This window comes from Ipomoea nil, unplaced genomic scaffold (assembly GCF_001879475.1).
Source record: "Ipomoea nil cultivar Tokyo-kokei standard unplaced genomic scaffold, Asagao_1.1 scaffold1834, whole genome shotgun sequence".
In the NCBI taxonomy this organism is placed as follows: domain Eukaryota; kingdom Viridiplantae; phylum Streptophyta; class Magnoliopsida; order Solanales; family Convolvulaceae; genus Ipomoea; species Ipomoea nil.
The window spans coordinates 3,996,668-4,023,528 of record NW_017618262.1 but is presented as its reverse complement, the minus strand read 5'-3'; the positions used below and the strand labels follow the sequence as shown (position 1 = coordinate 4,023,528).

The 26,861-nt window shown below is 34.6% G+C and overlaps 2 protein-coding genes across 9 annotated transcripts in view; both read left to right on the top strand.

The window, feature by feature from the left end:
* LOC109192861 (elongation factor 1-alpha-like) overlaps window positions 1–22,419 on the top strand; it is a 29,392-nt gene extending 6,973 nt beyond the window's left edge. Inside the window, exons 1-3 of one of the 2 annotated variants that reach the window (XM_019343573.1) lie at window positions 19,804–19,899; window positions 20,681–21,162; window positions 21,261–22,419. In XM_019343573.1, coding sequence (XP_019199118.1) covers window positions 20,701–21,162; window positions 21,261–22,142 — 1,344 coding nt within the window. In that variant the 5' untranslated portion in view covers window positions 19,804–19,899; window positions 20,681–20,700 and the 3' untranslated portion in view covers window positions 22,143–22,419. Of the gene's footprint in view, window positions 1–19,803; window positions 19,900–20,680; window positions 21,163–21,260 lie in introns of those variants that run through there. The other variant, XM_019343574.1, reaches the window with a different exon arrangement.
* Window positions 1,706–15,227, top strand: LOC109192857 (E3 SUMO-protein ligase SIZ1-like). 7 transcript variants are annotated; one of them, XM_019343559.1, is made up of 20 exons: window positions 1,706–1,816; window positions 1,967–2,026; window positions 2,786–2,866; window positions 3,257–3,331; window positions 3,411–3,453; window positions 3,565–3,637; window positions 6,686–6,845; window positions 7,113–7,249; window positions 7,517–7,585; window positions 8,852–8,939; window positions 9,015–9,090; window positions 9,613–9,686; window positions 9,938–10,045; window positions 10,378–10,536; window positions 12,314–12,418; window positions 12,540–12,620; window positions 12,705–13,911; window positions 14,400–14,580; window positions 14,675–14,822; window positions 14,949–15,227. In XM_019343559.1, exons 2-19 carry the CDS (start codon window positions 2,003–2,005, stop codon window positions 14,712–14,714), a joined length of 2,781 nt encoding a protein of 926 aa, XP_019199104.1. In that variant the 5' UTR covers window positions 1,706–1,816; window positions 1,967–2,002; the 3' UTR covers window positions 14,715–14,822; window positions 14,949–15,227. The 7 variants fall into 7 exon arrangements, with proteins under 7 accessions (XP_019199104.1, XP_019199106.1, XP_019199105.1 ...); XM_019343561.1 differs by lacking the exon at window positions 3,257–3,331 and having other exon boundaries at window positions 1,707–1,816; XM_019343560.1 differs by lacking the exon at window positions 1,706–1,816 and having other exon boundaries at window positions 1,842–2,026; window positions 3,257–3,301.
* Window positions 22,420–26,861: the final 4,442 nt, after the last annotated feature.

Here is a 26,861-nt window from a genome sequence, read left to right as displayed (position 1 = left end):
TATATAAATCATTTGTTATTGATTAATAGATTAACAAATTATGTATTTAATTATTTAGTAGGAGTTATTATCGTGTTTAACAAATTATTAATGCATTAATGTATGTTTAAATTATCCAAATTATTTTAGGATACACTTATAACATTTTTCATATTAATTTTATTTAAATTTAAACTTTTTAAAATTTGGTAGGTCCCGCTAAAGCCCGCATCCTAAGCGGTGCGGGGGTGGGCCGATCTTCATTAGGCCTGTATTTTGGCAAGCTTTGGCGGGCTTAGCTTGCTAATGATCACAATGAGGTAAAATAATCTATGTTATACATAATTGATTGACTTAAACTGTAAAAGTCGGTCAATCGATCACTCCTATTAAAGCAGTGTTTCTCTTCTTTTGTCTCCAACATTAGTTAAACAATAAGAGAATGATAATTTTGCTCTTTTAAACTATGGTTGTGTTTGAAAACTCGGTGAATGATTTCTGAAAATCATTTTCGGAGTTTTCAGTGTTTGGGAGAGCACAGAAAATGAAAGTCAACAGAAAATCACTTCCGGACAATGAAAAACACTTGTGTTTTATGAAAAATAACTTCCTTTTTTATTGGGAGAAGTCATTTTCCAGCCACATATTGTGTCGTTACCATATGCTTCTTCTTCTAGAGCCAAGTCTTCATTCGTCTTCTCCTAAACTTTCTTCTACCTAACCTTTCCAGCTAGTCGCCGCTGCAATTAATGTCAGCTGCCACCATCAATTGTCGTTCGTCACCAACAACCAAAGGAGTATGTATATGTATATATACATACAAACTTAATAAGAGATGATAAAGTTAGGCATCTAACGGAATATAAAAATGTTAGTGTAAATGTTAGTTGAAATGAATAGTTCATATTATTTTGATTATATATATATATATATATATATATATATATATATATATATATATATATAATATTATTGAATTTTCATACTTTACCCTATATTATATCATTTACTTTTCTTAAATATATATACATTCTTTTAGTGTAAACTTTAGTAACGAAATATTCAATTAACTATTTATTATTCTTAACTTGCTCTTTTATTTTCATAAAGAATGCCTTAGGTTCAATCCACATTCCAATTGGAATTGGCATAATTGTTGAACATATACTATGAATATGTTATAGTGTATTAAAACATATAATATAAAATTTAACATAAACTTTGGTTAATTAATCAATAATTCATTCATGTTGGAAGTGACAACAAGAGAAAACATGGATCACGCCAAACTGGTAAAATTAATAGGGTTACGTGTTGTAAAAAATATTTTTGATACTATCCGTCTATCCAATGAAGGTGTTTCCATATGTCATCGCACCATTTAATCAAATATTTATGCCACATATCATATTTATAGACTATTAATAATATTGCATTGATGTACGAGATGATACTGAATAATACATTGATAAATATGAAACATTAATTTAATAATACATGTATTAAACTATCTGTGCAATGCGCGTGTATATACATATATACATATAAATAAATAAATTTATATATCAATTTCGCGGTTCCTGCCACGAGCGCGCTGGCGTAAGAAGTAGTGTGGAAAACAGCATGAAAAACGCCACGGCTTACACCGTTACACGCGAAAGCAGAGAATCCAAACCCGGTTTTGTTTGGACGAAATAAACCGGATTTGAGAAACCCATGATACGTCCGGAAGGAATACAGCAATGCGGATACCGAGTCTGATTCTGTGAATTAAAAAACCTCAGAATTACCGATTACTGTCCCACCCACCAACACCTCCTTCGGTTTCCCATTCACTGTAAGTCTAAGCATCATCATTCATTCTATGCATATATATGTGAATTTGATATGGATTTTGCTCTTGCTTCTTTCACTTCGTGGATTGATTTTGCTTCCTGATTAGATCAATCATTTGTTCTTGGCTGATCAGTTCATGTTTTAACTGCAGAACACTATTTATTTGTCGTCAGGGAGGTGTGTAAACATGGATTTACTAGGTAGCTGCAAGGTAATCACCTCTGCTCTAGCACCTTTTCTTTTCTGAATTGTTATTTTTTACGTGAATTTTAATTACCTAGTTGTGTTTTAGACTCTTGACTCGGTGACACGGATCATGGTGCATTGGTGCTTAACTTTGAGCAGAACAGAAACAGTTTAAAGTGAATTGTGGCATTGCTTAGTAATTAGGATTGAGTGTTTTCCTAATTCTGGAAACAAATCTAGTTCATCAGATAACAACTATAATTATTTGTTTACATATTAGTACAGTGGGACAGAATTTAGTATGAGACTATGAGTGATTGATCACAATGCTTAAGATATGATGATATGTTCAAACCAGTTAGTTATTGAATTTACATTTCTTTATATTTTAGAAACTGTTGTGAACCATAGTTTTTTTTGGAAATGCAACTAGATGTTATTGTGGTTTTGGATGTAGATGGAATGCTATTGCTTCATCTTTTAATTCAAACATTATTTTCTTTAAATGAGTAGTTAATTTTTCTTTCCGTATCTTTTGTCCCCCACCCTGGGAGGAATATTATTTAAATAAGTTTATATTATTTGGTTGTGGTTAGGCTTGTTTCAGAAAAAAAAGTGAAAGTTATTTGAATAATAAATGGTAAAATGGGAAATGGTATTGGGGTAAAAATGAAAAATGACTGCCTAATGAAGAAATTTTTTTGCTTCCGTTATTGGACTTTTCTTTTGGTATTTTGCTTCTATCCTCAAAAACTACAAATTTGTGTTTAATCATCTCTATTAGGACAAGCTGACATATTTCCGGATAAAGGAACTCAAGGATGTTCTCACTCAACTTGGTGTATCAAAGCAAGGAAAGAAGCAGGTATGACACTCTCTTACATTATGTAGAAAGATCACATAGCTACTTAACTACTTTCCCTGTTCCTGAAGAGCATCATATCATTTAAAAAAAAATAAAATTTGGATGAAGGGTTGTCAGCCTTGTACTACAGACCACTTATATTTTTGTTTGCCCTTTTGTTTTATGGTAGCAATCACTGCAATCTTGTACTGAAAACCTATAGTTGAGGTTTTCAATTGCAGCCCTTTTCTGTAGGGATTCTCCTACTATTTGCTTTCTAGTTAAGCTTACGTTGCTTTAAGTTTTAGGAGTTAAAAAACCGTGTCATGGTGACCTCACCAACTATCTTTTTTTGTGGTGAATCTTGCAAACTGTGATATTGGGACCACGTTTTTACCATTGCTGGAATAGCCTTCATCCTTCATGAGAGAAACTGGGATTTATGGTGCACTTGCTGTTAAGCTGAAATCTTTGGCACCTCCACCTGTCTGCATCATTGCCAGTAAGGCAACACAACATATGCTACTGCTACTTCATGTAAATAACATCTTTATTTGTTTTGTAGGACCTTGTTGATCGAATATTGACCATCTTGTCTGATGAACAGGGTAAGTTGTGAACGAAAATACTTTCTTTTGTACATTACTGCAAGAAAACTTATATGAAAATGGTGACCAGATTGTGTATTTACTCTTTGCTAACATAACTACTGGGATTAGTGTCGGGAGTATGGGCAAAGAAGAATGCTTTTGGCAAGGAACAGGTGGCAAAAATTGTGGATGATATTTACAGGTATTTTGTAGTTATTTATGTCTACTTTTAGACTAAAGAACAACAAGGTTTAGTTAAAAAGAAAAAGAAAAAAGTAAAGGCCTTAAATGTGAAGATTTATGTGGAAGTTATGTGTTTTGAATTTTTAATTTCAGCTCGCGTTTCTGGGCTATGGTCTTGTATACTATCAGTTCTCTAGTGAATGGAGATGAAAAAGCTTCTAAACTTGCTATGTTATGTATTAAATTATAATGATGTGACCTATCTAAGAATAACATGAATACATTTTAGAGAAAATTGCAGTTTTCCCCCCTAAGTTATAGTGATATAGCTTATTTCCTCTCTTAGTTTTAGGTATGTGCACTTTTTTCTGCTCAATTATCCCCGAAGACCTAAGTGGCTATTTTTACCCAAATTCATTAACTATTCACGGTAAACATCCAAAATCCTAAAAAATGAGGATTTTTTTTAAAGGAATATCAGCTAAATCTTTCAATGCCATTGCTCTTTTAACTCGAGCGTACAAAATAGACAAGATAATTTCTCTCAATTATTTCTGGATATACAATTAGTATCCGTAAACAAGAATTTGGTGAAATTATCTTATTTATTTTGTGTGTTTGTGTTTTTTTTTTTTTATAATTTTTTTAAATAGAGTTTTGGAAGTCAACGGTAAATAGTTAGTGGATTTAGGTAAAAATTGCCATTTCGAGGACAATTGAGGGGGGAAATAAGCTATATTACTATAACTTAGGGGAAAAAGTGCCATTTTCCCTAATTGTTATTAGATCATACTTTTCTTCTCTTGTTATACTCCCTCTATCCATTTACAATTTTACCTATCTTACTTTTCATTTTAGTCCATCCCAAAATACTATCCACTTTCCTAAAATAAACACTATTATAATGTTTTTCCATAACAACCCATGGACTTCAAAATTTTAAGTCAATATACTTTGAATTTTGTTGGAAATTGGGCCCTTTCTCCTTTGTAATCTCTGTCAATTCCATCTTTAATAGCAACTTCCTTTTCTTTTGCCTTTTTGGATCTTGGAAATCTTCTGTTATTCTTTTGCTCTGTATCAATAAAGCTCAATTAATCCTCTCTACACCATTGCCAAACAATGCACCATCATAAGCACAATTAGGGTCTGTTTGGAAACCCGGAAAATGACTTCTGGAAATCATTTTCCGGGTTTTGGGTGTTTGGCTAGGCTGAAAATTGAATGGTCAAAGGAAAATTAAGAGAAGTCAATGGAAAATGAGCCCAAATTTATGGAAAATGACTTCCCCTTTTTTTGAGGGGAAGTCATTTTCCATCTTCTCCACACACTTGCTTACCTTCAATTCCTCCTCCTCCTTCAACACAGAAACAACACCATGTCTCCACCAACAATGGAAACCCCTTCCGGCGAACATTATTTAAAAAAAAAAAAAAAAAAAAAAAAAAAAACGTGAAGATGGACCAGAGAGAACTTCTCTCTGGTTTCCCTCGCCGGAAACCAGAGAGAAGGACTTCTCTCTGGTTTCTTCCGTATTCTTTTTTTTTTTTTTTTTTTTAAATTTTTTTTAACTTTTTAATAATTAATATTATTTGATTTTAAAAAATAAATTTTATTATAATTTTTTTTATTTTAAATAAAATAATTAATTATATAAAATGATTAATTATACAATTCTATCTCATTTTCCGAAAATGAACCAAACACACAAAGACTGTTTTCTGCCGTGCTGCCAAACACAAGAAAGGAAAATGTTTTCCGGAAAATGACTCATTTTCCAGAAGTCATTTTCCTGCTTTCCAAACGGACCCTTAATAGTTTGTTTTCTGGTTAGACACCGTTGCAGCCAGTCACTCCCAATTTTGGCCAGGTATAAAAATCAGCAATCAAAATCTTTCAATGTTTCTATGATATTTTCTTTATTGTTAAGAGTCCACATTGAAAATATAAGAGAGAACATATGGGTTTATAAGGCCATGAATTATACTAGCTAATTGACTGGATTCGATCTTTTAATGTGGTTTGACCCATGTGCATTATAGCTCAATTAAGTGACCTTGGCCCAATCTTATATTATAACATGGTATTAGAGCATGCTCGGTCCACTTTGTATTCACCCGGTTGTCTACCTGTGGTATTGGTGGTGTCCAAGCTTTCGTTTCAAAGGGGAGGGTCCAATCCCAAGGGATTACAAGTGGTCAACCGGTTAGATTCAAAATGGCCCGGTTGTCCACTTGAGGGGGAGTGTTAAGAGTCCCACATTGAAAATATAAGAGAGAACATATGGGTTTATAAGGCCATGGATTAGACTAGCTAATTTATTGGATTCAATCTTTTAGTTTGGTTTGGCCCATGTGCATTATAGCCCAATTGAGTGACCTTGACCCAATCTTATATTATAACATTCACGAAGTTCACTCTTTCACTTCCCCAGCTTATTGTCTCAAGGTTCATAGCTCTTCTACTTTACTTGACCTTCTTTATTTCATTTTTAGGATATTACTAATCCATTACGTTCTTTTTTGGAAATTCAAGAATCCTCATCACTATTGAGTTGTAAAGTTGTGTTTTCCTACTATTTATATAGTTATATGAAAATTTTCTGTTCATTCATCCTGCACATTTTTCATTCATCTCATTAAAAAAGAAGCTAGTAAGAATTTGATTCTTGTTTTCTATGAGTTCACTTTCAAATATCTGAAATTAGGTATGTAGCAGAAGACCATTTTAGGAAGCTATTCATGCATTTTAATTGAGGGGCAAAACCGGAAAGGAGGTTTCATCTAATTGTTTTCTTAAATGGCATGCCAAAGGCAAGTAAGACATTGATTTCAAGACAGAGGGTGTATTTCTTAATAAAAAAGTATTATTAGGTTTGTTAATTTTGAAATTACATAAAAAACGATGTGAATTTTTATAAATTAGTTCATTTTACATTTTTGGGTTGAGTGGGTCTATTTTCAGCTTGGTTTACTTATCTACTATGACTCATGTATTCTGAATTCTTTACATTCTTGGTTATTTATACATATATAGTTATAAAATGATCTCCTCTTTCTGTTTCTAGAAAAATGCAGGTCTCTGGAGCACCTGACTTGGCTTCAAAATTGCAAGGATTCTCAGATAGTAGCAGTGCAAAGTTTAAGGACGAAATAGAAGACTCTTACAAGATGGATAAGATTCAATGTCCATGTGGAAGCACCTTACAAACGGATTCAATGATTAAGGTACTAGATGCTTCATACTTGTATATTTCCTGTCTCATAGAGTAGTAGAAAGATATATCCACAAACCAAAAAGCTCCTGATTATACACACACACACTCTCTCTCTCTCTAATACTGTTTACTGTACACATATTCTTCCCTTTCTTAATCTTAGCATGGGATATGTATACTTGTGTGGCATATAGTATTTCAGCAAATGTGCTGGGACTTAGGCCACTTATTTGAAGCATTTGTTTCTTTTATCTAGCTGCTCTACTTTCATCTGCAGTGTGAAGATCCCAAATGCCATGTGTGGCAACATATTAGCTGTGTTATCATTCCAGAGAAAGCCAGAGAGAGTGGTATTCCACCAATACCACCTGGAACTTTCTATTGTGAACTGTGCAGGTTGAGACGTGCTGACCCGTAAGTGACACTGTTTCCTTGGTTCTTCATTACTCTTGAGATTATCTGTTGAATTCATTGACTAGAACTGCTAATAAGCCTTATTTAAGAGATGCAAGGCTTAACCTGGGGTTCTAACTGTAGCTATAGTATTTTTGTGTCTGAAGAATCAGATCTACAAATCACAATCTATTCCTAGTACTTCACATGAATGCTCTTCAAGGGTTACATCTTTCATGCTTGAAGTTTAACTGATTTTAAATTTCTAAACAAATATTATTTGTGCAGCTTCTTGGTACCAGTGGCAAATCCTTTACCTTCAGTAAAGCTGACTGTTACAGATGTCCCACCTGATGGGTAAATATCTGATATCTGTTGACAATCTCCTAAGTTTGCTTCTTTTAAATGCGTGGCTTTATCTTCTTATTCAGTATTTGGTCTAAAAATGTTATATTTATTATGTGCTGTTCTCTCTTTCTCCTCCCCCCCATATTTGGTCTAAAAATGTTATATTTATGTGTGACCTTATTACGGAGTAATATTTTTGCTGATAGTCTGATACTTCCACTGAACGTTATGTACAAGTAGGGGTTATTTAGCCTCTTCTTTTTGCGGGACAGAGACAACATGATTTTAAACTATCATTAAAATGTTGTATTAATCTTTTTGCTTTATTCATTTAAGGTATTTTTCATTAACTATCTTTGATATTCTTTATTCAGGTAAACCTTTAAATTAATATACTGATTCACAAAATCACAAGAGTTGATCTTACAAGTAAATATATTCATGAATTTATCCTTTAAGTAAATACATGGGAATATGGCCCCCTTATGATATTCTCTTTCAAGTTGCAACACTTCAAATAGATCATATTGCTGATATAATGTTTTAAAATCATGTAGGTAAAGGAAAGGAATTAAAATCATTTTACAACCATAAAGACTGTTAAATAAACCCAACAGGTCTGACCCTTCTACAGATCCCAGTCATAATGAGTGTGCTTCATGCATTAGGCTACCCTTTTCAACATCATAACAGCAAATGTTGGATGAATCTTAAATTTTTAATGAATTTATTCACAAAATAAATGAGTAATGACACCAAGACAGTGCTCAAGTGTTTGACTGTTTGCAGAAGCTCAATCTTGACTTGAGGTTAAGAATTTACAAGCTTGTATTTACACCAAATGAATAGGATTCCAAATGACGATCTTGCTTTCCAGTAAACTAGGTGGAGAGGATTTTATTCATGCAAGTTGTAATTAAATATCTTGTCCCCACTCGTTCCCATTGAGGGTCTCCAGAAGTGGATGAGTTTGTGTTGATAGAATTCTTGGAATATTGTTGTCTTGGACTCTTGTCCTATTTGTACTGTGATGCTGTCATCTCTTCAATTTTGGTGCTCTGTCACTATCCATTTTCTCTTTATTCCAGCTTTAATAGCTTCTGTATTCTTAGGGCCTCCACTTGTCAAAAAGAGAGTATTCCTTTTTAAACTGTGGTATATGTTTTCATTTCATAATATTTTCTAGGTTCTTGCTTATTCATATCATGTTTATGTTCTTGTAAGTTTTCTTTTGTGCCATCCATTTATGTCTTGTGTTACACCTGTGAATCTCAGAACAAACCCGGTGCAGAGTATTGAGAAAACATTTCAACTTACAAGAGCAGATAGAGACTTACTGGCCAAACAAGAGTATGATCTTCAGGTTTGCCCATGATTCGGACTGATATGCTTACACTGAAGCTTATTCGTGTGTTACTCAGAATGGTGTCACTTTCAGGCTTGGTGCATGCTTCTCAATGACATGGTCCACTTTAGGATGCAATGGCCTCTGCATACAGCTCTGCAATTCAATGGTATGCTCTTGCATCAATTCATTCTCTATTATAGGCTTTTCAAATTAATTTGAATTTTATCTGGCTTAAGGAAAATTATCTAACTGATATTCAGGATGGAAAATAGGCTTTGTGGTTTACTTAACATTTGCACTGGGTTAAGGAACATATAATTTGTGCTGGGTAACATAGTCACTGTCCTATACGCTGTTGTTTCAGTTAACTTTTTGGCTATGGGTCATGTTTGTAGAATCCAAATGGCTTCAAATGACTAGCATATGCCAAACCAGTTCTCTGTACTATGGGATTTGCTAATATTACTCGATCCAAACTAATTATTTTGTCCAACTGTACAACCAACTTGTCTTCTGCACTCTGGTATTTGCTAATCATACTTGGTCCAGATTCATTATTTTATTGAATACTATATTATTTTTAACTCTTTTCTTATTCCCACAACAACTGGTTGCTATTGATAGCTTCAGCCCATCTCATTGAGATCTCAAACAGACTTTTTAAAATTACTTCTGCTTCACCTTGCAGGGGTCACACTTCGAGCAATAAACAGACCTGGCACACAATTGTTAGGGGCTAATGGTCGAGATGATGGACCTATAGTGAGTTTTGACACTATGCAACTTAATTGTTATTGTTTGTTTTTCATCTTGAGAACATTTGCTGCTTACACATTACCATCATGCATTTATATACTCGTTACTGGGCTAGATGATAATTGCACATTATAAGTGTAGTTCTACTTTTACCTTTTTAAAGTTAATTCATCCTTGCTCCCTTTTACTCATTAGAACACTTATGTCTCTTCCAACTTGCATTTAATTACTTTTGGTTCTTTTTGTCTCTGCACCAGATAACACCATGCATTAGGGATGGTATCAATAAAATCTCCTTAACAGGTGTTGATGCTCGTGTATTTTGTTTCGGTGTTAGAATTGTAAAGCGGCGTACTGTGCAACAGGTATTTTAGTTTTAGATAGAACCCCTTCTTTTTGTCCATTCAAGTGTGTTTTGAGAAGCTTAAGTCTTAAGTGGAGCTTGCACGTGCTATTATACTGAAGGGAAAATTTTTCTGTTGTTGCATGTTGTACATGTTCATACTTGTATGCTAGATTTATTATATTACTCTTTCAGCCTTTCACATTATCTCTAAACATATTTTGATAAATACTTCACTGTAGAGTGTAGAGTACATGTCAAAAAATAACTTTGCATCTAATTTGCAACTTGAAAGGTTTGCTGTTGGTTTACCTTTTTTTCTTCTCTGATTCTATGTTTATTTGAATCCTTTAGATACTTAACTGTATTCCTAAGGAGTCTGTTGGCGAGAGATTTGAAGATGCTCTTGCTCGAGTTTGTCGTGTTGGTGGTGGGAATGCCACAGAAAATGCTGACAGTGACAGTGATATTGAAGTAGTTGATGACTACATTCCTGTGAATCTTCGATGTCCTGTAAGTAAATATTTGAAGATTGACATTGTGGTTTTAATAAAAGAACCCTTGCAGCCACTAGAGTCCCTCATACGTTGAAAAGATGAAATCATTTATTGTATTATGCATCTTATGTGATATTCCTTTGGAAAAATAAAATCAAGTTCTTATTTCTATGCATGCCTATTTGTTCAATATTTTGTGCTGAGATGGTTCCACTCTTTATTCCTCGAATTCACCGCCTAATCACAATGGTGTTTTGACTAAATGCCTGTCTTGTCAACTTCTTTCACCTCTTCTTTTTCTGGGTCTCAATTACCTCAGTACAATTCTATGATGTGTAGTAAGATTGTTGCGAAGTGGAATTTATTCAACAAAGCAAGTTCGTATTCTTTTGTTGTTTGGCTGTAGAAGCATTAGTCTAGTGGGTGTGTCTTTATCCTTTATTATTATTATTATTGTTATTATTATTATTATTATTATTATTATTATTATTATTATTATTATTATTATTATTATTATTTATTTTTATAGCATTACCCTATGGGAGTGTTTGATTCAAATAATTTGAGATTACCCTGGTAATGTGAAGTGGGTAATGTCTTATTACCTTATTTAGTTCAAGTCTGAACCAGTTTTACTGCCACATAGGAAATGAAGTTATGTTCAACGTAATCTCATTACCCAGCAAGTTTTAGGTATTCTAGGATTACTTTTCAATATTCCATATTTGTCCTCAAAATTAGGGAAAGAAACATTACAAAGTAGTGGTTGTAAGTTGTAACCCGTGGACTCTAAAAAAATGTCAATTCATCATATTGTCAATATTTCCTGCCTTTTCCAGGTTCCCTTTCTTTATATTTTTAAGGCTTTATTTTTAGGATTAGTCTCTTACAAAAAAGTACACAAACATTTTCTCAAATTATCAATTCACAATAATAGTGCCATCTTAATTTTGTGTTTTAATTCATAATAATTATTTAAAGATTTATTTATTTTAAAAGGAATTACTATTTTTAATTAAGTACTACTATAAAGCCCTATAGTGGGATAATTCTTGCCCACTTGGCACCTTAGGCAAAGATATTCCTACCACAGGGCAAAAATGGTGTTTTTCTTTATATTTTTCCACAAGGGAAGCTATGACTGTAATATTTTGCAACTTATCATCAATTATGTACAAGAATAAAATCTTAATGCAATGAAAATGGCATATGATTTCAGATTCTGCATGTTTTTAGCTCAATTAACTCAATAGATTTCAAACACATATATTAGGGCATTTAAGTAAATTATGTAATATAACTTAATATAACCCTCAATCAAGTATGTTAATATTACATTCGCACAATCTTAACCCAACACAAAGGTAATCTTACATTCCTGTAATCTCACATTACCTTCTATGAACCAAATACCCCCTAAACGGTGTTTTTAAAGTGGACGTGTTTCATAGGATTTGTATTGTCAGACGGTGTTAGAGGTGTTTTTTCAAATTTAATTTTATGTTCTCTGATGACTGTCAGTTTTAACTTCTGGATGGTGTGAAAAGTCACATATGCAATTTCTCATTCTATTAGCATCTTCAATGGATATTGTGCTTAATGACGTCGCTAGCATACACTTGTGACTTCTATCCTACTGCCTTTCCCATTTCTGCCCAAAAGATGAGGAAAAAGAATGTCTTTGTGTACAATATTAAGTGTTTCTTCAGTATCTTTCTTGTAGGTTCAATGATTTAGTATAACAGTAATTCCTCATTTTGGTTAATATTTAATTTTTGTATTTGCCTTCTCAGATGAGTGGTTCAAGGATCAAAGTTGCTGGAAGATTCAAGCCCTGTGTTCACAAGGGTTGTTTTGATCTTGAAGTTTTTGTTGAAATGAATCAAAGGACGAGAAAGGCAAGTATCTATGCATGAGAATCATGTGTTTTGGATTTCTACTATCATTAGTGGATTTCTCCTAGTTTCCATTTTTGTCTAATGATATCTTATTATAATGAATGTTGTATATGTGTTTCAGTGGCAATGTCCCATTTGTCTCAAGAATTACTCTCTTGAGCATATTATTATTGACCCGTATCTCAATCGAATTGCTTCAAAGGTATAGACGTTCACAGCTTTACGTTTGGTTCCAATTTTTTACCTTATATCACTTGTATGATGTTTTGATTGGTTTGTGGCACAGTTAAGGAATTGTGGAGAAGATGTGACAGAGATTGAGGTGAAACCTGATGGTTCTTGGCGGGCTAATGTGGAAGGTGATAGAAACAGTCTTGGTGATCTTGGACTATGGCACTTACCTAATGGGAATCTTTACACATCTTCAGATGCAGACTCTAAGCCAAAGCCTGAAATTCTTAAGCAGGAGGGTGGTTCTAATGGTCATGGCGGTCTCAGAGTTGGACTGAAGAAAAATCCCAATGGCATTTGGGAAGTCAGTAAATCTGAGGATGTTCCTACATTGACAAATAAAATGCAAGATAATTTTGTGAGTGGTCAGGGTGTCATTCCCATGAGCAGCAGTGCAACGGGGAGTGGCAAAGAAGGTGAAGATCGCAGTGTAAATCAGGATGCCATTGGGATCCTCAAGTTGCCTACCAACAATGGGATTGACTTTGAATCTGTTTCACTTGATTTGGATTGTGCATATGGTATTAGTGATAGAAACCCATCCATACTGTTGGGGGAAGCTGAAGTTATTACCTTGAGTGATTCAGATGAAGAAAATGAACCGCCAATGCTTCATGGAAATGTCCAGGGCAACAACAGGATAGATTCTGCTATACTCCCTTTTCCATTGCAACAGCATGGAATTCCAGATTCGTATCATGAAGATCCTGCTTTTGCTAATGAGGGTAATTCATGCCCTGGTCTGTTTGGTACTAGTAACAATGACTTTGAGATGCACACATGGCATTTGTCTCACAATACCCAGGGAGGTCCAGGCTATCAATTATTTGGTTCAGATGCAGATGTCTCGGGTTCCTTTGCTGTTGTACAGCCTCAGTCCATTGATTTTCCCAGTTCCATTGATTGCTATGGGTTTCTAACAGATGACAACATTGGATCGGTTGGTGTTGTACCTGACTCTTCTGTTGGTTGTCATAATGCCAATATAAATGATGGTTTGATTGTCAATTCTATGTCGTTTGGTGGTGCTGATCCCCCTCTTCAGATATTTCTTCCAACTAGACCATCAAATGCAGCCACAGACACTAATACAAGAGATCAACCAGATGTCACAAATGGTGTTCAAACTGAGGATTGGTTTTCACTTACACTGGGGAGTGGAGGCATTAGGTCTAGAGCTGATTCTGCAGCTGCTAATGGGTTAACTTCAGATCAGCAATTGCAATCCAAAGATGGTGGCTTGTATTCATTGACTGACACTGGTATGTCTTTAGATCTGTTTTGTGTGTATTTTTATTTTTTATTTTTGCATGCCTGTGCTTCTGCAGATATACATTGCTATGGTGTTTTCTAACACTATTTTTGCTCTATGTGAACATTGACATTGGAATCAAAAGAAGGTTAGATTTACATGTGGTGATTATTACTAATTGGCGAAAATGAACTTTTTAGAAATTAGAATTATGGTGTAGTTTTCTATTTGAAGTATTAAAATTCATCTCTCATGATTAGCAAGAGTGTTTCAGATTAGGGCTGTGTGGTGTCTGAAGTTGTGTGTCTTGCTGGATATGTAATGTGATTTGATCTATACTGTCGTGTGATTTTCCTATTTTTGTTTGTATTTATTATTTACTTTCTTTTTGGATATTTTTCATAGGAAAGATACTGTGGAATGGAATGGAGATAAGTGATACTGAAATTTGAAGATCTGTCTTTCACTGAATTTATTCATTTATCCTGTTTGGTACAGTTTCACTGCTTGGGATGAATGATAATAAATGCAATAAGATGAGCAGAGAAAGATCAGATAACCCTTTCTCATTCCCTCGCAAACGTCGTTCTGCAAGGCCAAGATCATACCCTTTCTCATTCCCTCGCAAACGTCGTTCTGCAAGGCCGAGATCATATCTAAGTGTCAATTCTGATTCTGAGTAGGTAGCTGTGACTTGGACAAAAATTGGTTATTATTTTTAAAAAAAAATTCAATATATGGATGCTTCTGATTTTTCCCGAAATTATTTGGAGATCCATAAACTACAGGTTGCCATGTGCATATGATAAATGAAGGGGCCAACATAATCTGTGACAAGATTTCTCTAGGATGCTGGTGGTCCCTGAGCACAATGATGTAGAGAAAACTTGACTTGTATGATTGTCAATTTTGGAGCGCCTTGTGAGTTCCGATTGGAAGTACATGAAATTCCATTTACATTAAGTGCTTCTAGTTTGCTTTCCCTGCTTTCTTGTTACCTAGGTTCATTCCTTAATTCTTACGTCCTCCCTTCTTGTTCTCTTGCAGGTTCCCGGGTTGTACATTTGAACATCTTAAAAATTAAAAAGTGGAAGCACCTTGCTGATAATTTACTTTTTGATAGTGAAGTTTCCTTTTTCTTAGATAGATAGATAGATTGTTAGAAGTCCCCACCCATTTCTCTTATCATACTAGACTATAGAAGCCTAGAAGTCTGCCATGAAATTTTGTGCTATGATCAAGTAGAAAGTGCTAGGGTACATTGGTGGGAAAAGCTTACTGTTGAGAATTTTTGCACTAGGGTGGCCGTAGTATTTCTTTGTTACTCTCTGTTAACTGTTGCACATATGACTCTAAACTTTACTATCCCAGAACTCATATTACTACGAGATTTCGACTAAACCATGGCAACATATGCCATGCAGTTTGTCAATCTTCTGGTTCAGTGGTTCCCTACATACCCAACCTTTATTTTGTAGCAGAGAGAAGCAATACTGAGTCCTGAGTCCCAAATTGAGGAGGCTATACAAAGGTCAGTATAAACCATAAAGAGCACAAAAAACACAAGGTTGGGGCCGTAGATTGTTAGGTCACCAGAACCGAACCTCCTGTCCATAGGTAGAGGGCTCAAGAACTGAGAAGACATTTGCCTGTCAGTAGAACTGAGGTTTCTTGTCCCAGAACATGGCAAAAACTGGGGGACTTTGCTTTCCAACAGCCAACACACAAGCTCCTAGAGGAAGCACACAGAGGACAACTGAAACAACAGCTATATACTTTAAACTGTTGTTTATGAGACAGAATGCCCAAAATTAAGGATTTCTTGCGTGATTGAGATCCAACATAAGCCGTAGGATCAACATATAACATTTAGGATGTTCTTAAGAAATCACAAAACAAATATAGGAGCGGATGTGAATCTGTAGAAAGGTTACTAGTCCAATTGTTGTTTGGGATAAATTGTCATGGACTTCACCCAGAAACTCGTACTTCTTCACACGTCCCTTTAGCAAACTCTGTAAAATTTCAGAATTTGGATGTCAGGCAATAAGTATTTATATAGGTTTTGTGTGTGTGTGTGTGTATTCGTCTTTAAGGGAATGAGCACCTTTTGTCCTTGATGTGATTAGTAACTACACTAGCTTCAATTTCTCACATATGAACAGCTTTAAATGATGACAAAAGGTAAAAACTGAAAGGCAGCGAGCAAGCTGAACTTGCAATTTAGTAAGGTGATTCATAACTTGGTTTTTCCCTTTATAGAGGTGAGTTAGCTGAACCTCCCATTGGCATTTCATAACTCTTAAATTTTGAGATGTTTGGTCTTGCCAGATTACCAAATATATGACATTAAATCATTGGGGAATGAAAAGGTTAATTAGTGTTGGGGTTCTATTGCAATAACCATCAATTGTCTATGGTCAAGTTGTATAAGTGTGGTTCTCCTAAATGAGAGGTCATAGGTTTGAACCTTCGAGGGGGAATGCATTTTGTAATGCATTAATAGGGTGAGAAAGTTGAGAACTAAGCTTCTCATGAAAACTTGTGGACTAATCCATCCATCTAGGATGATTTGGCTATTTTTTAAATGCAATGTCATTTTTGTAGAATAATTGGCAGTGCACTAATATTTTCGTAATTATTCATAGATGTACTATTAAAAGTTTTTTAATGCAGCCTAATAATTATAAAAATACCATCATTTTTTATCTTATTTTCTTGAAATTGATCATTTTAGATGGAATAATGATAGATGAATGAAAATAAAATATAAATAGTTGAAATATTACCGGCCACAACTATTTGGTCAAAAGATGTGGGAAGAGATAGAGCTACAAATATCATCAACTATCGAGAATATTCTAAAAGTGTTTAACTTTAAGTATACAATTTTAAGGCATTCAAAAAAATAATAATAATAATAATACAATTTTAAGGAACTTGTTACATTCCCCTGCCTCTAGCGTTTACACAAACTCACTCTCTAATGTAGCAATTTGTAATAAGTTAAAATTTGAAATTTTAAAATTAAAAATTAATCACACAAATAATCACATCAGAAAGTTGTAAAATTTGTGTGATTTTTGTAAGAGTAAGAAGCATTTAAACCTAGGGGTGTGGCTGAGTGGAAGAGATTCATCCATCTTTAATCAAAGGTCAAAGGTTTGATCATTGGCTTTGGATATGGAACAGCTTTAAATTCTCAGGTCAATTGTCTCACCCAAAAGAGGTGCCTACAATTCAGCGAGGGGATTAATCACTGTGTTCGATAGTGAAAACTATGAGTACACCCACAAAAGAAGAGCATTTCTCAAATTTTAAAATGGAAATAAAAAAATAGTTTTAGTCTCGATTGCAAAATTGTTATCTTGATCAACATACACGTATATGATCATATATTCATATGGTCGTAGGCTTGTAGTGAAATTGCATTATTAGCCCTCTCTCCTACCAAATATGTTAATTTTGTTAGGTTATCATAGGTGTGTTAAAAAGCATGGCAATTTGAGCAATCCTTATACTATGTATTGCGGACTCTGGTGCATATGTATGTGTCTTATATTGTAAGTTTTTATGTTTTGTGTTATGAAATTATGTATCTGAAATAAATTAGTAATTGTGTTTATGTTATGAATTTTTGTGTCTTGTGTTGTAAAAATTTGTGCATATGAACACAAATCATATTATTTGAAAAATAAGTAAATATATAACATATGTATATGTCTTGTGTTATGAAATTTTGTACCTCATCGTTTCGATCCAGTGTTCATAATGCTATGTGGACCCTTGGCCATCCTATAAATTGCCTAATTTGAGTGTACAAATGTACAATGACCATCTTCAGCAATTAAAGTGCTTTATTAACCCGGCCCAACTTACAAAACACATTGAACAATACATAAGTTAAAAAAGAGTTAATATCCAAAATAGTCACTCGATTATGTCGTAATTATCAATTTGGTCATCGACTATCATTCTTACCTAATTAAGTCCTCAACTCTACAATTTTTACCTAATTTAGTCCTTTGTCAATTTGACTGTTTGTTGACTGTCAAAAGTGGAAATAAAGTTGTAATTTTACAAGTTTTCTCCTTCCTCCTCATTTAGCAGCGCCAAACCATGTAGCAATAAGCTCCGGTTGGGTTCTATACCTATCAGTATCGAAGTAGTGGTTATGCATCGGATAGCCCATGAATTTGATTTCCAACGATTTTTTGACGATCGAAATCTGATCGGAGTGTATTGCTGCATGGTTTGGCGCTGCTAAATGGAGAGGAAGGAGAAATCTTGTAAAATTATAATTTTATCCCGACTTTTAACAGTCAACAAACAGTCAAATTAATACAGAGGACTAAATTTGGTAAGAATTGTATAGTTGAGGACTAAATTGGGTAAGAATTGTATAGTTGAGGACTTAATTGAGTAAAAGTTACATAGTTGAGGATTTAATTGGGTAAGAATGGTGGTTGAGGACCAAATTAGTAATTATGACATAATCGAGGGACCATTTTGGATATTAACTCGTTAAAAAATATGTGGACTACACCCTCTAGGCTTCATCATTTTAACTTTCAGAACACATTGAGCAATACACAAGTTATAAAATATGTGGACTACACCCTCTAGGCTCAACCAACTAGGCTAAACCACATTATGTCATTATTTCTCTATTTTCTAACAGTTATACTAAAACTTGTACTATATATACACATATACATACAAGGATTATATAAGGGGTGGGAGTGGGATGAGTGGGGACAGCTGACCTCACTACCCTCACTGTAGATCTGTCCCTGTATGTGATTCTACATGACAATGTATATTCCTTTACCACTAATAATTCCATCAAAACAATTGAAGTGCATGTGCACATGTAGTGTATTCCCAATCTTATGTGACCCATCAAGACAAAATGCTTAATCTAGAGCTAATTAAGTGGCAAATAATTTGACTTGAATATCATATTATACATGGCTAAAGCTAAGAAACCTACACATATATAACCCATGACATGAAAATCCAAATCCACCAAAGTATTCATTCGTTATTTCAACTTTAGCTTAAAAATAAATTGGCATTGTAGAATTCTTTAGATCATTCAACATCTTGGAATATAAATCAAAATGTTTATACTTTACAAGCATATAGTAATCAAATTATATGAACCCGGTATGTTTGGTTATTATCCAAATAATTTAAAAAATTGATTTAATTGCATATTTTGATAATTTATTTTAAAATTATATTTTGATAATTTATTTTAAAATTATTTTGATGTAGTGATTAATTTATTTTAAAAATTAAAATTTTAAATTGAAAATAAAAATCCTTTGTTTCCCGCCAGAGACGAAGAACTTGCCTTCGTTTCTAGTCAAAGACTAATGTTTAATTTATTTAAAAAATATTAAATTATTACAAATATAAAAATTAATATTTTAATAAATTAGCTGACATGTCATCAATAATAGATAAATAAAATCAATTTTAAGTTAATTGCATAGTTTTAAATTATTTAAAAATTTAATTACAATTGTTTTTTTTTAATTTGATGACCCAATTATATATTTGGTATAGTTTAGTGGCCTATTTAAGATTACTCTCATTGCCCAAAAGACATTTTATTAATCAATTGAAGAAACTATAGGGTTAAATACTTAAATTGGCATTTCATTCAAAAGGAAATTGATGATTAAAACTTATAAAAAGGGAAACAAGTAAAAGAAAACTAAAAAGGGAGACCCGCATGGTAATTAGTGACAACTATAAGGATGTGTTTGGTAATTTTAGAGGAAGCAATACAAACGTACAGGGAAAGCGGGATACTGTCCAAGCGGCTGACCAAAAAGGCATCGCATCTGTGGATCGTCGATCATTCAATCCAACGGCCCATGAAAAACCCTAAACTCACCACGCCACCCGAACTTGATTTATAAGCTCCTCGTTGCCTCTCTTCAGTCTCTCGCTCTTTCGGACTCGCTATCCTTTCGCTATTCTCCAGGTTAGACTCCTCTCTCGTTCTCTCTATCTCTCTGCTTATAGGTATAGGTTTGTGCTTCTGAAATTTTGTTTTTCGTATTTACTCATGCTGTTTATATGTTGTAATTGCATATCGATATGTTTAGGTAACTGGATTTATGTTTAATTACTTCAAAAAATGCTAATGGTGTTGTTTTGCTCCCTGATTATTTGAGGTGACATTCGTAGTTACTAGACTAGATTATACTTGAGCTGATTTGCATGTTACTTTTGTTATCGGTCGATAGATCTGCTTAGGTTAGGGTGTATTTGATCTATGGATCTCCATGAGGTGATAATCGTAAAAGATTGCATGATATTTTTTGGTATGTGGTTACCAGTTGAGATCTCATAGATTTATATCTATATATAACAGTGTAGGCTGGATCTCTGGCTGGCTTTTAATTGTGTTTGTATTTTATGATTTGGATAATACAAATTGATGCTTGTATTGTTTGACTCTAACAGTTAAGGATATTATTTTAATTTTCCAGAGATGAACTGAATTTGTTCTTGTTGAGTGCCTTCTGCATGTGTGTCCACTGAATCTGTTTATTTGAGCTGTTATTTGGCTTTTCATTAAATTTTCCTGATAGATTATTAACTGTTGCCAACCATTCTAGATGTATTACTACTAACAATGTTGATTTCACACCTTTTCATCATTTGAATTTGTTGTTTAAATTATTTTGTCTAACCTGTAATGTTGTATTCATGTTTGTCAGCCATTGAAATGTGTTTCTTTTTTCTTTTTACCATTGCAGGTTTTGCTAAATAGAATAGAATGGGTAAGGAGAAGGTTCACATTAACATTGTGGTCATTGGCCATGTCGACTCTGGTAAGTCGACCACTACTGGTCACTTGATCTACAAGCTTGGAGGAATTGACAAGCGTGTTATTGAGAGGTTTGAGAAAGAAGCTGCTGAGATGAACAAGAGGTCATTCAAGTATGCCTGGGTGCTTGACAAGCTCAAAGCTGAGAGGGAACGTGGTATCACCATCGATATTGCCTTGTGGAAATTTGAGACCACCAAGTACTACTGCACTGTCATTGATGCCCCTGGACATCGTGACTTCATCAAAAACATGATTACTGGTACCTCACAGGCAGATTGTGCTGTCCTCATCATTGACTCCACAACTGGTGGTTTTGAGGCTGGTATTTCCAAGGATGGACAGACCCGTGAGCATGCTTTGCTTGCTTTCACCCTTGGTGTGAGGCAAATGATTTGCTGCTGTAACAAGGTTAGCTTTAGTTTAGCTATGAGTTAGTAACATATAAAATGTATCTATCCTTTCTATCAAATGATGATATCTGACCTTGTGTACTTTGATTTCTGCAGATGGATGCCACCACCCCCAAATACTCTAAGGCCAGGTACGATGAAATTGTGAAGGAAGTCTCATCCTACATGAAGAAGGTGGGATACAACCCTGACAAGATTCCATTTGTTCCCATCTCTGGTTTTGAGGGAGACAACATGATTGAGAGGTCAACCAACCTTGACTGGTACAAGGGACCAACCCTCCTTGAGGCACTTGACCTGATCCATGAGCCCAAGAGGCCATCTGACAAGCCCCTCCGACTTCCACTTCAGGATGTGTACAAGATTGGTGGTATTGGTACTGTCCCTGTGGGTCGTGTGGAGACTGGTGTCCTGAAGCCGGGTATGGTTGTTACATTTGGACCTTCTGGTCTTACCACTGAAGTTAAGTCTGTTGAAATGCACCACGAAGCCCTTCAGGAGGCACTTCCCGGTGACAATGTTGGATTCAATGTGAAGAACGTTGCTGTGAAGGATCTTAAGCGTGGTTATGTTGCCTCAAACTCTAAGGATGACCCAGCCAAAGGAGCTGCGAGCTTCACCTCTCAGGTCATCATCATGAACCACCCTGGACAGATCGGTAATGGATATGCTCCCGTGCTGGACTGCCACACCTCCCACATTGCAGTCAAGTTTGCTGAACTTTTGACCAAGATTGATAGACGGTCTGGTAAGGAGCTGGAGAAGGAGCCCAAGTTCCTGAAGAATGGTGATGCTGGTATGGTGAAGATGCTTCCCACCAAGCCCATGGTTGTTGAAACCTTCTCTGAGTACCCACCACTTGGTCGTTTTGCTGTGAGGGACATGAGACAAACAGTTGCAGTTGGTGTTATCAAGAATGTTGACAAGAAGGATCCAACTGGTGCCAAGGTCACCAAGGCTGCCCAGAAGAAGAAGTGAGCATTTTTGCTAATGAGATCATCCATTGAAGGAATTACTTATATTTGCGTTTGTTTTTTTAAATTTTATCAGACATTTTTACTAGTTTTGGAATTGGCTCCAGAGTTGGTTTGAATCTCTTGGCACAATGTGCTCTGCTATGGAATTTTTCTGGATGTCATTTGTAGTGTTGTTAGATGAGCTACAGTTGGTGTCAATTTTGTGCGAGTTTAAACTGCCCTAGGCATTGTGCTTTTCACATCTTTGAAGAATTCAAGTTTTAATTATCTTTATCCTAGTTATTGTTTTGCCCCACAGCACAGATTCCCGGTTTTTTAGTGTGCTCTTCTCTGATTTAATTTTATCATTTGAGCATGTATAATATAAGTATACAAAATGCAAATTAGATAAACCCTTCATGATTACTTTCTTTATTCGTTAAGGAATTCCTAAAAAACTTATCGATGTGTGTCTTATGGGAATTTGGTTGTGAAATTTATTTACCATAAGGGTGTCAAATAAGACAATTTGATATTTGTGTAATCTTGCTTGAATTGTATTATTGATCCGTGAGTAGCATCTAGGTTGCGATGTGCATTCTCATGACTCTAGCATAGACTTTTACACCGGTAATATCAAAGTAAGATCAATGCATTTAGAAAGATTGAACTACCTTATTCAGACCCTTAACTTTTTTCATAAATAAATCAAAATTTCATATTTTAAATTCCTTTTTCGACTTACTAGATTGTTAGTACAACAATCTTTGATCATGCGGTTAGCTTTGGGCCATAAACCCCAACGATAATTCATTCTCTTGTTGGCTAACTAACTTTATACAATATCAGTTAATAAACTAATCATTCTAGTAGATACATGGAGACAAGAGTACAGACAACTTCATAGATCCCCAGGTTGCCAAGGCCTTAAGTTGTAGGTTTATAAAACTAATCCCTTGATGGTAACAATGGTTAATAGGCAATTAACGGCTTGTGATAAGGTTTGCAGCGAGTTCAAGTGGAGTGTGCAGCAAGAAGAATTTCAAACTGAGTTTAGACTATTAAGGATGGGGGGTTGTGACATGGTGTTGGGGTTGGATTGGTTAGATCAATTCCATTTCTTAGGTGTACAATTGCACACAAGACCCTTGGGAATAGCCTTCATGAAGAATGAGAAGGAAGTGGTTTCACCTGGAATCTCTATGAAGGAGAATATTAAGGAAGTATGAACAAAAGAAGTTGTTGAACCAGTTCGATGAGTTGTTTGCTAAGCCTAAGAGTTTACCACCATCAAGAAAACATGACTGCACCACTCCATTGGTGGTCAATGCCTCCCCCAGTAAACCTGAAAACCTATATGTATAATTATCATGCTTAGGAAACTATTATAGAGTAATTGTTGACTGAGATGTTGGAAGCTAGCCAGGATTATCTCATCCAACTCTTCACCATTTGCATATCTAGTGTTGCTAGTTCCCAAGAAGTGGATGTTATGCATAGACTATAGGGCTTTAAGTTCCCCACACACACACACATATATATACATAGGATCGCATTCAGGTGCGAACTGTCCGCCCAGGAGAGAATTGCGAAACGTCCAGCGTGCGCCACACGTCTAGATTTAGGTGCACCTATAGTTATAACTAGGTGCACCTATAGTTATAAGTAGGTGCACCTAGGTGACGAGAGCACCAGATCAATGAATGTTAACAAGGCAAAATTACATGCACTTGTAGGTGAAAGTAAGTGCACTTGTAAGTGATTTTACCTGCACTTTTTACTTGCATAGGTGCACCCACTACTTGCAAACACATTTACATGCACCAAAGGACACGTGACGCGCGTGGGATGGTTCACAGTTCTCTCGTGGGCGGCCGTTCGCATGAGATCGCAACCCTCTCTCTCTCTCTCTCTCTCTATATATATATATATATATATATATATATATATATATATATATACTGCCTTGAGTGGGCATCTGTTTACAGAATTAGCTGCTGCTAAGTTTTTTATTAAGATTGACCTCAAGACTGGATATCATCAGATAAGAATGAAGAAATGAGAGGAATTTAAGGCACACTAATAACTTAATTAGTTCAATGTGATGTTATTTGGATTAACTAATGAAATGCCCCTACAAGCATCCAATTAAGCTCTAATGAATGATGTCTTTAAGCCTATTTGAGGAAGCTCATTCTAGTATTCTTTGATAACATATTGGTATACAATAACCATTCTAAGGAGTATGTAGCATATTGAGCATGTGGTACTTAAACTACAATTACCTTATTTCAATAATGAATTTGTGGCGGAAGCTTATGCCCCTCACAAGAGAGAATATGTGGGTAACTCTAGTCAAGTTGGTCATGCTATTGACTTGCAGGGACGGAGGTAGCTTATGGGGAAGGGGGCCCTGGCCCCCCCCCCCTCACCCCACCCCACCCCACCCCACCTCACCCCTACTTTCACCTTAATTTCTTATATAAATATATATGTATATATTGATATAGTAGGGATAAAATACACTTTTGGTCCCCCTCTATTTTTTTTAAAAAATAATCATTTATATTAAATGAACTCAAAATATATATTAAAGTTCAAATTTATTAAATAAAAAGGAATAAATCAAATAACTAAAGTGACCGTACTATTTTTCTTTATTATCTTATTTTTTTATCAAGATTTTAATAATGAATGGCATCAAGTATACATTTTAATTTTAAAAAATCTCCAAATTTTTCTTTCAAAAAAATCTCCAAATTTGAGATATATGCTTTGATTTTATTAGTTATATATGTTGATGTTGATTAATTAATTAGTGATTTACTGTGCGTTTTAATTATTTATTTACATTTTTAAGATGTACATTTGCTAATTTAAATGATTAGTTTTGAAATTGACAAAAATTAATATTGATTATTTAATTCGTCTTCGTTTTTGTCTTTATCTCTCAAATTTTTAAATATTCAGTTAACGAGTAAAATGAATATAAGTTAATTATGAAAAAATTTGGTGAAAAAAATAATTGACAAAACTTTTTATTTGATGTTAAGTGACAATCTATATTTAAATAAATGTTGTTGTTATTGTTATTAACTTATTATTATATTTTGTGTTATGTGAAAAATTTCTAAAGTAATGATCGACACCTGTGTCGATCGTACTCATATAATTATGTTTTTATACTTTATTACACATAGTATAATTAGAAATCATTATCAATAATAATCACAATAATTTATGGTATATATAAAAATATGGTGCGATTAATTATAATGTCGACTAACATTGTAAATTTTATCTACTACATCGGCCCCCCCAACTCAAGTTTTCTGGCTCCGTCCTGTTGACTTGGTAATTATAAGGTTACAAGTTTGATTCCCGACGACAATTGGCCTTTTAGCTTCCTTGGTTTGAGCCGAGTAGCTATGGGCAACATAAGTTGATTTACTTCATTGTGGTCTTTCACCGATTAGAGTCACAACGCGGGATTTACCTAATGCACGACTCTCATGTAGTGAGTGCAGATTTCCCTTATCACTCACTCAAGATAGACTTTGGGCAATGTTGATGCAAGGATAAGTTGTTCCTTAGAAGGAGCTTTTCAAAAGATTAAGGGTTAAGTTATCCATGCATATCACCCTTAGAGCATCCTCAATAGTTTGGATTTTTTCAAGTTATTAGGAGAGATAAAAAGGGAAAAGAAAAAAGAGAATAAGGCTCTCAGAGGAAAATTAAAAAAAAAAAATAAAGAGGTCTTCACGGCCTGACGCGCTGCAGAAAGTTTTTTTTTTTTTTTTTTTTTTTTTTTTAAGTTCGTGAGCCTCACCAAAAACTTACTTTGAAGGGAAAACTTAATTTTCTCTTTCTTGTCTTCTCTTTCTTCCACATAAGCATGGTCTCCACAAAAAACTCTTGCAAAAGTAATAATGTAGATGAGAAAATTTCAATTTTGGTCATATCACTATAGGGACTTTGTTAATTTCAACACTTGACTTTCAAAAGTGTCAATTTAGTACATTGATTATGCAATTTTTGTCAATTTTGATCACTCCGGTCAAATTGCCGGCCAAATTTCGCCGAAAAATTTTAACAGTTAAAATAATGAGGATATTTTAGTCATTTCACATCTCTTTCGTTCTTCTCTGACGAATTCATCTTTTTCGGCGAATCCGAGGATGAGGTGCGCTACGATGCTTTCTACATTATCCAAAAAGAGAAGTATTTATTCAACATTATCCAAAAAGAGAAGTATTTATTCAACATTATCCAAAAAGAGAAGTATTTATTCAACATCAATTTTAGCATAATGTTGATATAGATAAGTTTTAGAATAAATAGGTACCAACATCAGTTTTAGCATTTCGCTTTCTTCTCCGAGCAAGCCTTTTTTTGGCCGGAATAGATTTCAACCGGAATTTTGGCAGGAATTGCGGTGTACGAGCACAAAGAGAAGTGCAGTTCGAAGAAGGTCCACCGATATCTCAAGCTCCCCTTACACAAACGGTCAAATATTTTCAACCGGAATTTTGGCCATCTGAACACTAATAAATCGCCGGCGACGGCTTGGACGAATGAGTTTAAGTATGCTTTGGAAGGTGTGCTGCTGCGGCGGATTCGCCGGAAAAAATGAATTCACCAAAGAAGAAAGAAGAGATGTGAAATAACTAAAATACCCTCATTATTTTAACTGTTAAAATTTTTCAGTGAAATTCGGCAATTTGATCGGAGTGACCAAAAT